At 42.1% G+C, this 16,519-nt stretch overlaps 1 protein-coding gene across 4 annotated transcripts; it reads right to left on the bottom strand.

The window, feature by feature from the left end:
- Window positions 1–1,365: 1,365 nt before the first annotated feature.
- On the bottom strand, window positions 1,366–16,200 carry ss18 (SS18 subunit of BAF chromatin remodeling complex). Of its 4 annotated transcripts, none has more exons than XR_014600872.1 (11): window positions 16,033–16,200; window positions 15,314–15,390; window positions 14,986–15,070; window positions 12,958–13,114; window positions 11,998–12,231; window positions 11,178–11,348; window positions 10,721–10,798; window positions 8,616–8,738; window positions 4,566–4,888; window positions 3,633–4,125; window positions 1,366–2,816 (listed from the first exon to the last, which is right to left on the bottom strand). XR_014600872.1 is itself a non-coding variant. In XM_084058640.1 (11 exons), exons 1-10 carry the CDS (start codon window positions 16,099–16,101, stop codon window positions 3,680–3,682), a joined length of 1,143 nt encoding a protein of 380 aa, XP_083914766.1. In that variant the 5' UTR covers window positions 16,102–16,200; the 3' UTR covers window positions 1,366–2,816; window positions 3,633–3,679. The 4 variants fall into 4 exon arrangements, 2 of the variants coding, with proteins under 2 accessions (XP_083914766.1, XP_083914765.1); XM_084058640.1 differs by having other exon boundaries at window positions 3,633–3,697; window positions 4,758–4,888; XR_014600871.1 differs by lacking the exon at window positions 10,721–10,798.
- Window positions 16,201–16,519: the final 319 nt, after the last annotated feature.

Consider the following 16,519-nt stretch of genomic DNA (forward strand, 5'->3'; position numbering starts at 1 on the left):
AAAGTACTCATTATGCAGAATGTCCCATTTCACAATGTGTGAGATGTATAAAAATCTTTTGAAAATAGACGATCTACAAGCTCACAATGCGTCGCGATGCGACGCATTGTGAGCTTGTAGATCGGCTATTTTCAAGTGGCCGTATCAGGGCTGAAGTGGTTAATGTACGTTTTGTAATAATAATCAAAATCTACAGTAACTAGTGCCTCAACTAGTACCTAAGTAACTAGTACCTCAAGTTTTCAAATAATTGTAGTGGAGTACAATATTTGCCTCAGAGATGTAGTGGAATAGAAGTATTGACAATTTGAAATACTCTTGTAAAAGTAACAAAATACAGTACTTGAGTAAATGTACTTAGTCACTTCACACCACTGCTCGCACTCGTGTCCGACACTGAAACAGAGATGGAAACAAGCAAGCTACTGTACCTCAATCACACTGCCCCCGCATCCTCCACAAACACAGCACACTCATCATCAAGAGGCGAAGCAAAAACCCAAGCCGTGGCCTCTCTCTTAACACCATCGCCGCTCTGCCATCACGTGCTTCGGCCACACATCTGGCGCGCCATCTGTATCACTCCCCCCAATGTGACAGGTAGTCCCTCTCGCTCTCTGGGGGGAGCAGAAGGGGGAGAGAGAGAGAGAAGGCACGTGGAGGAAGGTAATTTTGGGTGTAAATGTGCCCTGGACCTCTCTGGTCCGGCTGCATCTGGACAGAGCTAGACAGACATGCTGCTGAGTCGGGTAAGGCCATTACCAGTTGGAAATGGGTCTACCTGATTATAGCACTTAAAGCCAAACAAGTATATCATGCTGTCAGAGTGGCCGGCAGCAGTGATGGGTGTGCACAATGCACAGTTACTCGGATGGTTTGCATATCTATGTAAAAACAAAAGGAGAAAGAAAACATTTAATATCACACTACAAAAGATTTGCACACATTTTCACGATTTTTCAAAAATAGCAGATCTACAAGCTCGTAGCGCGGCACTCGGTGCCGCGCTATGAGCTTGTAGATCTGCTATTTTTGAATAGCCAAAGTCTAAAATAATGCTTTTTAGCTCAAATCAAAAAGTGACACAGATGCGTTCCAGGTCTCAATGGGTTACTATCACACTACAAATGAAATTAGTCCAAATATATTAAAATTCTTGCATTTTATTATATTGTACAGTTTTACATTGCAATGACAACTGTGACCACCGTTTTGGACAGGGGTGCAGGATGAAAATATTAAAACATCAGAGGATGGCAATGACAGTTCATCCTCCCATGCCATTATTATTATACATATGGGATCAATATAGTGTGCGATATAGACAAGATAGCCAGTGATATAAAACGGCACGCTCAAAGTCTGTACTGTGTGAAATGATGGAATCCGTGTTCGGAACATTTATTTTCACATCCTATGTTACATATTTGAAAGTAACAAATCTGTTTTATTATTCACATACACTACTATTTGAATGACATCAACTTAGAAGTTTATTCAAAAAGGAAGTATTCCAGCGTTGTCAAGACTAACAAAACAGTTATTTGAGAAATATTTTTACTACACGCTCCATCTCTCCCATACCCGTTTGCAGTCAATGGACAATCCCCCTGTTGGGCTGCTAATAGGTAAAAAATAAAGAGCTTCGAGGAAACAGAAGCAGGGCCTTGTTGTGATTTGGAGTGGTCTCTATTAAATATGTCACCTGTTTCAGGCACACATTGGTCTTAATAAACCCAATAGTTATGACAGCAAAGACCGGACATTTCTAGTAACTCAGGCTGTCGATATTCACAAAATAAGACATTACACCCGCTCTAACATATGCCAATTCAGAAAGATATAGTAACTGAATAAAATGCTCAAAATCCAGGTGTAGTATTTCTATTTGTCCTTCAGGGCTTTTCTGTGCAACTCAATCAAGGTTTCATTATTACCCAAAGCAGTCACGTGGTGTACAAGTCACAGAAGTAGCAGTTACGGCTGAGAAATTATACAATTCAACATAGTACAAAGGGGACAAAAAAATCAAAAAAACAAAACAATGTGCTGGCTGGAAAAAAAAATACAAAATACATTGACACATACACATACAGGAAATTAACAACACAGTATTTAGTACTAGTCTCCAAAGTCTTACAAAGTTAGCTCCATCTAAAAAGCATAAAATATCTTTTTTTTACATCACATAATTTTGACCATTATGACATGTACCATGGCCAAGCAGGAAGTTTAGTCTGTGTCCGGTGCAACTTCTCATCTCATAGTTTTCCCTACTGCTGGCATTATTGCTTCTTACATTATGGACAGGGAGTGTTGACAATCAATGCACCACACACCACACTAGACTTGACATCTGCACGTTTTATGTCATATGTGATATCCAAAAAGTTTATAGTGTTTGCCCGTTTCACAATCTGCAATGCTAAAACATAAGGCAGCTCCGTTTTCTCACTCTTTACTTTTTTTTTTAAGGCATTGCTACTTTTTGAGACATACTGGACCAGAGGGTGGATCATGGAATTTTGACATATTTGAGTCAATATTCACGATAATACATTTGTACAGGTAAAGGATAACAGCCCAAACATGAGGGGATCAACAGAGAAAAGGTGTCTTTTGTGATTTGATTTGAATGTTTGTGTGTGTATTTCTGAGAGAGGATCTCAAGGGCATCTCAGAAGAGAGCTGCAGCCATTATTAAAGTCTACTTAACGGTTGACCCAGAGGTCAAAAGCTCAAGACAAAGAGGTCAGAGCAGGGCTGTGTGGGGTTGCTGTGACCATCTCTCATTGCTGGTAATTTCCATATTGACCCTGTGAAGAGAAAAGATGGCATAAATGTGCTTGTCTTATCGATCTTTCTTCTTCTTCACAACACACAAACACACACACACACACACACACACACACACACACACACACACACTGGCAGTGGAAAAATCTAATATCCATAAATCTTAATAGGATGCAAACAAGCTACTACTTGACTGCATTTGCTGTGTTTGACCAGCAGGTGGCAGCATGAGATCACAACTTGTGAGAACTGAAATGCAGCTTTTGACACCTTACATATATTTCTGCAGCAGCATGGCTGATGATGACACACTACTCCATATTTATTGACTAAACAAAGTGGTAAGTCGGCTATTGCGGCTAAAGTGCAACAACAGTAGGCAATGCATTTCTAAACAGGGGTCGAAGTATGCTTGACGAAGAGCTGTAAAAATGCATAGGAAACATGAAGATTGTAAACTTGGATGCAATTCTTATTTAACATCAATAAAAAAAAAACGTAGAATTTGTATCAAAAGCACTATAGGCATACTCATTGAAAACCATTTTTTTTGTGGATAACTGCATGGAAAAAAGGACACAGAACCAAAGAATATGAACTTTTTTTTTTGGCTGTTTCAGTACAGACTAGGCATGCTGTGTGTTTTTTTGGGACCTCATGACTTTAGATTCGACCCCTGGTTACAAAACCAAAAAAAAGGAGAAAAAAAAGGTAGAAAAAGATGGAAAAAAAGATTAAGACAAAAAGAGACAGAAGAAGAAACATAACAAATGCAAATCAAGGCTAGGTGGTCAAACGTCTAGATTGGACGTTGAGGTCTTCACAGCAACCATTACCTTTGCTTCTTACAGAGCTAGTCAGAGGGGTTCAAATCCCCGGGTCTTTATTTCCTCATGTGTCCCTGAATATTCAAAGATAAAGATATCAAAGTGTAGCTGTGACCTCCCACAGAAAGACCACAGGAAATACAGGGCAACAAGTAGATCTCCCCTGTCAACACTAGAGCAGTGCATTACGTTTCAACGAGAGAATCTGCTTAAAAGCCCTCATATTCCTCTGCCCTGGAGTGGCATGCCTTATTAGTCAGGACATATTACTACAGCCCTCCTAAGACAGCTAAGTCAAAACTTTAGGAACTAAAATGTGAGAAAAATATATAGCTGAGTTTAACTCATCAAACTGTCTTCAAAGTACACCTCCCCGCCCCCTCAACACAATGACAGCATGCACAAAATACCCCCTCACATATCTGTTATGTAAAACATCACTGACACTCTCTTCTTCAACTCTGGTTTCAGTGTGAGCTACACGAATTATAAACAGTACAGCCTAATTCCATGGTTCTCAAAGTGGGGTCCGGGGACCCCCAGGGGTACTTGAGGGGGTTCCAGGGGGTCCCCAGCTAAATGATGGGTAGGAACCAAATGGACCCTTATGGGTCTGTAACTCTGAGAGTGTACAAATGGAACCAAATGGACCCTAACGGGTCCATTTGGTTCCAATTGTACACACTCAGAGTTAAATCTAACATTGATTTTACAATATAAATTGGGGTCCCAGGCATATAAATGCCATTAAATGTGAGTCCGTATTCCTAATGCATGTCAAACTGGGGGTCCTTGAAATTAAAATGGTTGAGAATCACTGCTAGAGCCGTCAAAAGCCTTCTCTTATGGGGGTGCCTGGCATATCTTTTCAAATGGGGGTCCGCGGGCTATTAAGTGTCAATTTGGGGGTCCTTGACATGAAAAAGTTTGAGAACCACTGGCCTAATTCATACTTCATTGTACGACCGCGTTGCTCGCGGAAAATAACTCGATTTCCAAGCGAGCAGCGTGGTTGTATGATGGAAGTGTAAGAAATTGCTCTAAAAAGGCTGGCAATCAACATAAAAGAGACACACTAAGACTCATATACAGACACAAGTGTTAATGTCTATCTAGTGTTGGTGCCATACTCACCTGGTCGTAACCATAAGGGCGCTGCTGCTGCCCCTGCGGGGGTCCCGGTTGAGGAGGGCGATAGGCCCCATACTGCTGGCCCTGCCCCTGGGGATAGTTGGGATACTGCCCGGGGGCACTTTGGGAGGGGCCTGGAACAACAGAGTAAGATCTCAGGTCAGGTTAAGACAGGGTTCCCACACATTTTTAACAATGAATTTTCAAAACTTTTCCATAACTTTTCCAAAGTATTTTACCCCATTTCCAGGACTATATAAATCATACAGTGCAATAATGAGACTCTTAAACCAGTGTGAGATCAATGGCCGAAGACGGACTCGAGCGAAGGTGTCACGTGACAAAAAGAACAGATCTACAAGCTAACAACGTATCAAGTAGCACTGCATTTTACCACATTTTACCTTGTCTTTCACGTAATGTTTGACAAAAACTATGTATTTCGTTGCTGTTGGGGAGAAACCTCTCATCTACAGTGTCACACTGAAAGCATCAAAAGTAGCAGATCTACAAGCTCGAAACGCGGCGCGAAGCGACGCGTTTCGAGCTTGTAGATCTGCTACTTTTGCCATTTTAGAATTTGAATCCTGAAAACTAACAGTTTTGAACATTTTCCAAAACATTTGATTAATTCCAAACCTTTTCCAGGGCCTGGAAAACTGTTTTTCTAATTTCGAAATATTTCCAGGAATTTCATGACCGTGGGAACCCTGTTAAGAGTAGTGCATTCTCATCGGCGCCCATACCCTAGGTGGGGTTGGTGAAAGGGCCTACTCTGTGTGGAGTTTGCATGTTCTCCCCGTGTCTCTCAGGGTAGTTAATACCCTCACAAAAGCATGTAGCAATCCTGGTCGCTATACCGCCTCCCCCATGACAGCCGGGGCGCCTGATGGAGGGGAAGGGAACTGGTTGGAATAGCGTGTTCCTTCCACGCGCTACGTCCTACCAGGGAAACTCCCCCCTGTCAGGTGACAAGAAGGTCAACTTTGGCTCTCATGCATTGAAGGAGGCATGAGCTCGGCCCTGGCCTCCCTAGGCTGGTGAGGGGAGTGTAGCGCCCAGGATCACTTAGAAAAATTGGCACCGGGTAAAATAAGGGTTACAAAATCGCGGGATAAAAAATGTAGGGAGAAAAAAAAGAGTATTCTTGACACCAGAATTAACCATAACATTTTCATCTATCCTTATAGGGGGATCTTAAACTTCTGACTTCCAGTGGCATGCAAGTAAGTCTTTAACCATATCCTATCTTGTTAACCCTGAGTGCTCCAGGGAAACACTGTTAAGCTTATCGCTGCTTATTAACCCATTGAGACCTGAAGCCGATTCTACGTGTCTCCTAAATCTCAACTTTTCTGAAAAACGTATGTTTCTATATCAGTGGTGCTCAATCTTTTTCATGTCAAGGACCCCCAAAATTATATGTATTTGGCCGCAGACCCCCATCAAAATATGTTGTTCCAGGGACCCCCAGAAGCAAAGATTTGAGTTAAAAATGTTCGCTTTAAACAATATATATTCAAAGATTTGCACACATTTTCACGAATTTTCAAAAATAGCAGATCTACAAGCTCATAGCGCGGCACTCGGTGCCGCGCTATGAGCTTGTATATCTGCTATTTTTGAATAGCCCAAAGTGTAAAATAATGCTTTTTAGCTCAAATCTAAAAATGACACAGTTCCAGGTCTTAATGGGTTAAGCACGGCCATACAGAAGCCAAGGCATGGTAGAGTGGAGCTGGTGGACAGACAAGCCAGTCCATATAACCCTAGTTTGTTCAAGGCTGTCTCTGCCATCGCCTGGATTCTGTAATGAGTGAAAATGATGGTGTCGGGGCCAGAGCCACAGCTCCTTTAAAGCAAGGAGACATCAAGGAGATTCTGAGGCTCTTCATTAGAGGGGGTGCAGGTCTCATTAAAAAAATGACTTCATCATCAGCCCCCTGTATACACTGCAACCGTGCCGGAGCTCTGACGGGACTGAGCGAAAGCTTAACCCATTGAGACCCGTAACGCATCTGTGTCACTTTTTGATTTGAACTAAAAAAGCATTATTTTACACCTTGGCTAAAAATAGCAGATCTACAAGCTCGTAGCGCGGCACCGAGTGCCGTGCTACGAGCTTGTAGATCTGCTATTTTTGGAAAAATCGAGAAAATGTGCGCAAATCTTTGAATATATATTATTTTAACCCATTGAGGCCTGAGGTTCCGATTCTGCAAAATGTCTTCTAAATCGGTTTTTAAAACGGTTTTCTGAAAAACATATCTTCTATATCAGTGGTTTTCAAACTTTTTCATGACAAGGACCCCCACAATGATATGGATTTGGCCACGGACACCCGTCTCAAAATATTTTGTTCCAGGGACCCCCAGAAGCAAAGATTTGAGTTAATGTTTGCTTTAAAAGAATATATATATTCAAATATTTGCACACATTTTCACAATTGCAAGTGCTTAACGATGGTGCGTTGGCCCTTGTTTGACTCCAGCCCCAGTTAAAGCGAAAATGTTCAACTGAAATCTTTTCTTCTGGGGGTCCATGGAACAAAACATTTTGAGATGGGGGTCGACGGCCAAATACATATAATTTTGACATGAAAAAGTTTGAGAACCACTGACATAGAAACATACGTTTTTTCAGAAAACTGTTTAGAAGACATTTGTAGAATCGGCTTCACGTCTTAATGGGTTAACTGGGGCTGGAGTCAAACAAGGGCCCACGCACCATCGTTAAGCACTTGCATCGCCACGATCGCTGGCGAGCATAACCTTGTGAAGGCCCGCGAGAAAAAAAAAGAAAAAGTGCCAGATGGATCCCCACCTCACAGCCTCTGCCTCTCTCCGATAGCTCATTACTGACATGAGATAAAGGCCTCTGGCTCAGAGAGAGGCGAGGAGGGATGGAAAGTTACAGGGAGATAGATGGTACGAGGGAGAGAGAGACAGTGAGTGAGAGACAAGAAGAAGACAGCAAAGAAGGAGTGCAGGAGCTTCTACTGACTCGTACACATAGCCAAGGGTCTATACCTGTCAGCTAGCCCTCCTCTTCCTCTCTGATGCCTCTCATATCAAACACAACAGCATCATGAGGAATTCTAATGCGCTGCCACCTACCACTGCTGATTTATTCCCTTTCAATAGGCTCCCATTCCCTACACATTCATTCCCTGGTGTTGATGGTGTATTGACATGTGTTTGGCAAAAATGTAATTGTCAAATACCATCCAACAAAATATCATTCAACATGCTAAAGCATACATGGGCAACTGGCGGCCACATGCGGCCCCCACCTTCACTTAATGCGGCCCGCAGGTTAATATCGGATTACTGATATAATTATTGATTTCAGCTGTTGACAATTCCAAACATGCAAACATGACCCGCTTTAACTACTAATTAATTACAGTCTATATTAGTAGTTGAATGACTAGTACTAAAATGTTATTGTCTTTTTTATGTCCAAGGTATTTGTATTTAAGTTCAAAAAGTTATCAATATAACAAAATACATTTGAAATTAAATAAAAATGTTACTTTTCAGAATTCCAATTAAAAAGTAGCAAAAATGGAAGATCTACAAGCTCAAAACGTGTTGCGGTGCGACGCGTTTTGAGCTTGTAGATCTGCAGATGTAGATTTTCGCTACTTTTGTGTGACATAGAATGGCGAAGTACGGCATTAATTTACGGAAAAAGTCTGCCCAACAGTATATATGCAATGTGGCCCTCTGGAGTGAGTGTGGAAACATAGTGGCCCTCTCCATCATCAAGGTTGCCCACCCCCGTGCTAAAGTAACCAAAGAAGCAACATAGTAACCTGGCTTGTACAGGGAGAGAAAGAGGCTGACACTATCCACTCACCATAGCCTTGTTGCTGTGGAGGATAGCCCTGCTGTCCTGGGTACTGCTGCTGTGGTGGGTAGCCCTGTTGCTGTGGAGGGCCTTGCTGGTATGCCTCCTGCTGCTGGCCATACTGGGCATTACCTGCAGGAGGCGACAATGAGCAATGTGAACAAGTTTAGGACCTACCTTTGTGATGACCACAAAAGCATAGTAGAGACACAGACAATAACTCAGACAGTAACAATAACTCAATATTTTAAAAGATAACCATTTATCTCATTTACATTTCAAAATGACATGACAAGAACTAGTGTTCAGTCATGAAAAAAAACAGATATCAGCTTGTGTGATATTGGGGCGAGCCTCTTATTACAATAACCTTACCTTATATCTATGGCTGTAAAAAAAAAAAAAAAAAATTAACAGAATGACATTATGTAATAAAAAAAAGGCAGAAGTGACACAGCAGTGAAGAAAATCAGGGGAAAAAGGAGAAAAGAAATTTGACTAGTACAAACCCAGCAAGATTTGACAATTTTACCTTCGGAAGGTGTCAAAAGTAATGGAAATCTTCTTTGAGCACTTTTTCATTTTCCTTTCAATTTGCTCTTTTGGAAAAACAACCGATACCCAAAATGTCTCCGGGTCGAAAAAGAAAACAAGGAAGGAATCAAGTCCATGTTTTCCATGGCTTCACTAATTTCACCCAATATGTGCCGTACATTTATGTGAAGGCACGAGATACCTTCATTGTGGTAATGTTGTGAGGAATCCTCATAAGGCTTATCAAAGCCTTGATCAGGATACAATGGCTTGTTCAATCATAATGACCTACATCAGCTCAACAAGGAGACAGGGAGATAAGTTAATACCCTCAATTCAAACAGGAAATTTGGGTATTAAAAATAAATTCAAAGTTAATTCCACTATTACCGAGTTAATGGCTTTAACCCATTAAGACCGGGAACGCATCTGTGTGTCATCTTAAGATTTATTTGGGCTATTCAAAAATAGCAGATATACAAGCTCATAGCTGTAGATCCGCTATTTTTGAAAAATCGTGAAAATTCGTGTCAAAATCTTGGATTATATATTTTTTTAAGCGAAGATTTGTAAAAATATTTAGTTCCAGGAACCCCCAGAAGCAAAGATTTGAGTTACAAAAGTACACAAAAAAAAAGAAAAGAAATCAAATATTTGCACAACTTTTCATGATTTCTCTGAAATAGCAGATCTACAAGCTCATAGCACTCAGTGCCGCGCTATGAGCTTGTACATCTGCTATTTTTGAATAGCCCAACGAGATCTAAAAATGACACACAGATGCTTCCCCGGTCTTAAAGAGTTAATATATCCTGTGCCAAAAGGTTTTGGTCCACAGCCTCTGGGACGATCATGTTTTACATATTCTCATGTTCTTAACCACTGCCGATCTACGTCCTTACTATTTTAAACAAAACTGCTTTGTCTTGGGGAAGGAACTAGTCTTTGAAAAAGGTAGAGAGAGATGATGCAGTCATTGGACGACAAAAACACAAGAGAAAAGTAAATGTTAATGGACACAGACAGAGAGAGTTGTTTATTGTTGTGATTCCGGGTAGTCAGCCTCTGTATTGATTTACTGGTAAGGCCTGAAGTGAACGCCCTGCTGAAGTTCAGCTAGCCTAAGCTACAACACAGGATTCTTTGTTTCTTCAGTAAAAGGCAAGGATTTACCTTAGGTGATGTTGATTTCAGCATAGACGTCTGCTCCCTATGCTAAAGATAACGGTCTAATTTTTAGTAGCTAATAGTACACTTGAATTCCTTATGTGTTCTCAGATGTTCTCAGATGCAGCAAGATGGTTTTCTTGATGAAATGCAACAGCTTTTTAAAAGCCTTGAGATGATGACCTCACACTCAGGGTATTGTAGTTCTTTCCCTCGAGCCCAGAGCAACTTTTATCCCCCGGGTGGGGGGTGGTGGGGGGGTGGGGGAGATGGGGTGATGTTATTAAGCTGAAGAAAATTGGTCCCAATGGCCTTTCTTACTCCCATGTCTCAAAAAGAGCCTCCTGAATGTTGTAATTAATTTTTTTTGGGGGGGGTTGGTTTTCTGGGGAGTGGTTGGAGAATTCTCCTACCTTCTGAGGCTCCCTGTCCTGCGTGACTGTATTGGTCTCCATAGTAGTCTTCCTGCCCTGGGTACTGCTGAGGGGGTCCTACATACACATACACACACAACATACACACAAGTAGATTCAAGGTGTTGCTGGGAGGGCTGCTTCTTTTGGTCAGGGGAAGGGGAGTGAGGATGGAGGCCCTATACCAACTACTTCTCAGGAGAAATCTTCATCGTGTTCACCCAACTATTTTGTTGATTTTTGATTGTTTTAAAGATGTATGGGGCTGTGAATTGAAAGTTTTTAAGTCACCAAGGTGTCTGTGAGCAATAAATGTGAAAATAGTTTTGAAAGGAGAGAGGGAGGGAGAGAGAAAGAAAGAAAGAAAGAAATGCAGAAGGGTGGGTTAGAGGAAAAGCTTTAAGCACTGTGCTGCTTCTTTTGACACCTTTGCCCACTCTGCTCCGAGGGGGCATACCTTGCTGAGGGGGTCTGTAGGGTGGCATGGGCCTCTGCCCCATGACATGATTCCCTTGGTTCACCTGGCCCATCATGCCCATGGGGGTCTGTTGCCCTTGGTAGTGCTGCCCGCCACCACCAGGGGGCATGTTATACTGCTGGGATGGAGGCTGCTGGTGCATCAAAGGGCCTGCCGGTGTAGCAATATAGAGTACACTTGGTATCATTAAATAAGAGAACATTTTCAGCTAAAACATTTTAAGTTTTCAATACAAACTAAAAAGGATGCAACTACAACCAAAGAATATGGGTGACAAGCAGTGGTGAAAAGTAACTAAGTACACTCAAGTACTGTACTTAAGTACAATTTTGAGGTATTTGTACTTTACTTTAGTATTTCCAATACTTTAACTTCTATTCCACTACATTAAAATTATTTGAAAACTTTAGTTAGTAGTTACTTTGCAGATATAAATTATTATATTATGAAACATACATTAACCACTCTAGCCTTAGTTTATACACAGGCTATTTGAAAATAGCCGACCTACAAGCTCACAACGCGTCGCAATGCGACGCGTTGTGAGCTTGTAGATCTGCTATTTTCAAACATTTTAGTACTTTTACTTTTGGTACTTTAAGTACATTTTGATGCCAATGCTTTTGTACTTTTACTCAAGTAACATTTTGAACACAGGCCTTTTACTTGGTATTTCTACACTGTAGTATTGATACTTTTACTTAAGTAAAACATTTGAGTACTTTTTCCACCACTGGTGACAAGGGAAAGAGGGAGATTGTTGCATCTTATGCTCAAAAAAATGGATGGTTATTTTTACCTTGGTTGGGCTGCATGTTCATGTTGGGCCGAGGGCCGTAGTTTCCCATGGGCTGACCTTGGGTCATGTTCATTTGGCTCTGGGCGGGCATGCCCTGGGAGGAAGGGGCTGCGTGGTTGTAGCCGCCCATTGTGCCGTGGCCGGTGGGGGGCATGTTCATGGCGCCACTGGGTATGTTTGGGGGTTGGTTGGGGCCTCCTGGGCCGGGCCCTTGCATGGGCATGTGATTAGGACCTGGAAAAGCAACGGCCACAAGATTACTCATTCCTTCCACCCCATCCTGAAAAAGTCTAATTTAAAATGGGAACACATGGCATAATAATCATACAGCTTTATACCTTGTACTCTTGACAGGTATAGAATGTATTTATTGCAATAGACCAATTATTTGTTTACTAACATTGAGACTGGACGCACAGGTGATTGTTTCACGCAATCAATTCCCAACCTGTTTCGGGGTGCACTGGTTTCAGCACACCCCAACCCCCTCTTGTGTGTGTTGGCTAGTGAGACGCGTCCTAACGAGACCTGATATAATGGGTTTCGTTGCGCGCATACTGGCTGCGTGCAGCCAGTGTGACGTCGTCTGTTAAGGGGTCTATAAGAACAGTATTTAGAAATATATAATTTTGCTCCCCTTAAAAACGCTCACGTCACTTGAAACATACTGAAGCATTTAAAATCAGCAAGTATACAAATAGAACAAAACAAAAGCCACAGAGTAAAAACAAAGACAAACAGAAGAAAAATAACCCCAGACACACACAGGCAAAGAAAAGTCCAAGACCACCAGAGCTGGCAAACGGGTGACATCATCCTTCAGCAAGAGCGACCTCCCTCGCAGCTCTGTGGTGTTGCTAGGCAACCCAAGTGAGACAGGGACCAGGGGAGAAGGGAAGGGGGGAAAAGAGAGAAAGATGAGAGAGAGATTGAGAGAGAGGAGGGGGGGGGGTCATTTACCAGGCATCTGTCCGTTCATCTGGTTCTGCATGTGTGGAGCTGGGGGACCACCACTGACCATCCCCTCCGAGGGGATGTTGTGACCGTGAGGAGGTTGTGGGGGGGCTCCACTCTGGTTCATTCCACCAGGACCCATTGGCATGTTCTGTGTGGGCGGCTGCACGCACATAACAGAGAGACACACACACACACACACACACACACACACACACACATCTGAGCCAGGGTTGCCAGATCTGCTCATTATAATTTCCCCGCAAGATTTTATTTGAAAATAGCCGATCTACAAGCTCACAACGCGTCGCGACGCGTTGTGAGCTTGTAGATCTGCTATTTTCAAATAGCTGATGTGTATGTTAAAGTGCTCGTGTGGCCCATAGTCGCTTCTTTTGGGCTGGTTTTCCTAGACCTGGTTGCTCGTTTCTCTCACATAATCTGGCAACACTGATCTGAGCCACGCATGAGGGGAAGACTTGTGATGAATCAATCAGGATTACATAAAAGTAGAATCATGCTGTAAAAGCCTGACAAACGCGTAGGTGTGATGTAGCTTAATAAGCTACGGGGCAAGTTAAGATTCACATTGTACGCCTTGCTGACAAATAACTCCACAGTGTTGTATAATGAATTAGCATAGCACTAAAAGGCACAGGCTGGTGTAAAAAAAATACAGCGAGACGAGCATGAAAACACAAGACACTGGATATGAAATCCAGCTACTGTGATTGGCTAAGATGACCCCCAACCTGTTGACTTGAGGTTGCAGGAGAATTTGAACTTGATATTACAAACAGTGCGTGTATGGTGCAAGCCTGGTAAAAATGTTTTATTTTTTGTTATCAATTGTTTTTATTATCATATTAGCAATACAATTAGGTAAGAAATGTTTATGAGGAACACCAGAATACCAATCAACCTTGCTAGAGCTCAGGCTAAAACTGACATACTGAAATATGGTTTTAACTTCAACATTCACAAATGTTTATATTCAGCCGTATGCATGTGCATACAGTCATAGTAGAATATTATACTAATGTCCCAATGGGACATTGTGTTCAGAGTCCAGTCAGATCTTCCAGTCATTCTATTTTAGAGCATTTTGTTAAGTTAGTATTAGTCTCATGTAGCCAGGCGATTGGTAATCTGGGAACCCATCGTCAAATGAAAAGGGAAAACAGCGCCCTCTGCTGTTTTTTACTATCTCACTTGGCTCTGGGAGGAAGTCGACGTAGCACACGTATGCAAGGAAACCGGGGTTTTGGTCTGCCTTCAGCCTTTCACTTCCGGTGGTGCGACTATGTTTTCATTCCCACTATCAATATTTCAACATGGAACACTAACACCACTTCTCCCAGAGAACATGGATCGTTTTGGTTATAAGCCCACTTGTTTCTATGATGAAAGAGCAAGTTAAAATGTGAATATCTTTCCGTGGTTTTGTCTGCTCCGAGGACGCTATTGTTAAATGATCCCGCCCACTACATTTGATTGGGTAAAGCGCGGCCTGCTTCCTGATCTGAAGGCACGCCCACTTATAGGCCAGTGCGTATGCGATATGACAAACCCCCCCGACAGATTCAAACGCAGAGCAGAATCTGTTCTTGAGAGATTAGGCGATTGGAGATCCTACCAATACGTCTGGTGACATCTAAACTATGTCATATTCTGAGATTTACAAATTAACTGCAAAACAAGTCTTTAAGGCAGTCCTTCATATTGTAATGGTGATGATTATTTTCCAAAGAAGTAGGCATAGGATTGTTAGCAAATGTTCTGTCGCGACTATCACAAGACGTGTCAGTAGGCAGAGATCTCAAATAATTCTGGCTACGTGTGGTTCAAGGTTTCTTTATTTTGACATATTTTGTTATGATTTGACACCATAGATAAAATGTACTTGACCAAGTCATCTTGATTCCTATTTGCATTTAATCACAGAAAGACAACTTGACACGATCAGGGGTCAGTGCGTATGTAGGGCTGAAGGTTACATAGAGCCCAAAACAATAAGCTAGATCCAATACTCACTGCTGGAAGAAGTGATTGCATGTTCTGATTGGAGTCTGCTATCGTGGCCAAATACACTAAGTTTCTGTGGAGCATCTGTTGATACCTGGAGGGGAGAAAAGGGTAATGTTATCAGAACAATCTATGGATAAATCTAAATGTTATTTATGACACATCTGATCTAAGATCTATATTAGATGCACTATTCTATTATCCACACAGACAGGAGAAGAGACTATTGTTGTTTTCAGCACAGTGGCAGCAAACAAAACAAAACAGACATGGAAGAGTGGACAACTGATAGCTTCAAGGACATGATGGTTCAACACAACAGCAAAGGGCCCCTTACTGTGAGCATTCTGCCGTTTTGCCTTTGCTTTGGAAGTCCATTATACACTGGATCAGCTGGTTATTCTCATCAAGCAACTGGAACAGGGGAACAAAACAGAGTACAATCCTAAGTGTTCATCTATCAATCTGAGAGTTAAATTGCCCATAGATAGACATACATGTATGTGATAGTGACGGTGCACCTCCCGCCCTGCTTTTAAAAAAAACATAGAGAACGTTTTACAACCAACAGAGGACGTTTTAATAACAGAGGGAACGTTTTTCCTTTTTTTTTTAAAGGGGGACATTTGAAAAGCAGAGCGGGTGTTTTAAAAAACCCGGGAGGGAGCGTTTTAAAACCAGACGGGAACGTTTTGCGATAGAAGTGTGTGTGAGTGAGTGTAGGGGGGCATGCAGGCTAACAAAAGACGCCGTCTTTGCTAGCCGTCTACAGCTAACAAAACCCCCAGGCCCACAGTCATTCCACTACGTTGTTTCAATTCCCCGTCGTTCCACTCACAGCAGACACACGCTGGTTACAATGTTGCGAGGTTCATATTGAGCGCGCTTTGACCCCCGCAACATTGTAACCAGCGTATTCCCCGGTCCAATGCTAACGGAACGCTCTCATTCAGCTACTATGTGGCTAACAGTACAGCTGTAGTGTTAGCCACATAGCAGCTGCTGCTGCTGCCTCCATTCTGTGATGCAGAGAGAGAGAGAGAAACATTCATTTACCTTCTGGATTCCCGCGGGCGTAATGTCGCCCTTTCCACGCTGTCTGTGAGGTGCAAACGCCACCGACATGGTGATCAAAATGTAGGCGACCGAACAATCTTAAAGCGTAAAAGTGTAGCCACACGCTTCACACTAATGGGTACAACTCTCAGTCAGAGTCAGACCAGACAGCTTAGAATAGGATAAGTGATGCCAGGTTTCGCTGGAGAAACAAGCAACCAGGTCTATGAAAACAAGCCCAAAAGAAGCAATTAGGCTACATGAGCCCTTGCTAATTAAAAATAGCCGATCTACAAGCTCACGACGAACTTGTAGAGCTGCTACTTTTTAAAAAAATATTGAAAAAAAATGTAGAATATATATATTTCTTTTTAAACATTTTAACAACACAAATCTTGAATGGGACCCTGGCACAAATACATATTAATGTAGGGGTCCTTGACATGAAAATGTTTGAGAACCACTGGTTTAAACAACATTAGGAAAC

This window comes from Gymnoscopelus microlampas (genome assembly GCF_963454915.1).
Source record: "Gymnoscopelus microlampas genome assembly, chromosome: 5".
Taxonomy (NCBI): Eukaryota; Metazoa; Chordata; class Actinopteri; order Myctophiformes; family Myctophidae; genus Gymnoscopelus; species Gymnoscopelus microlampas.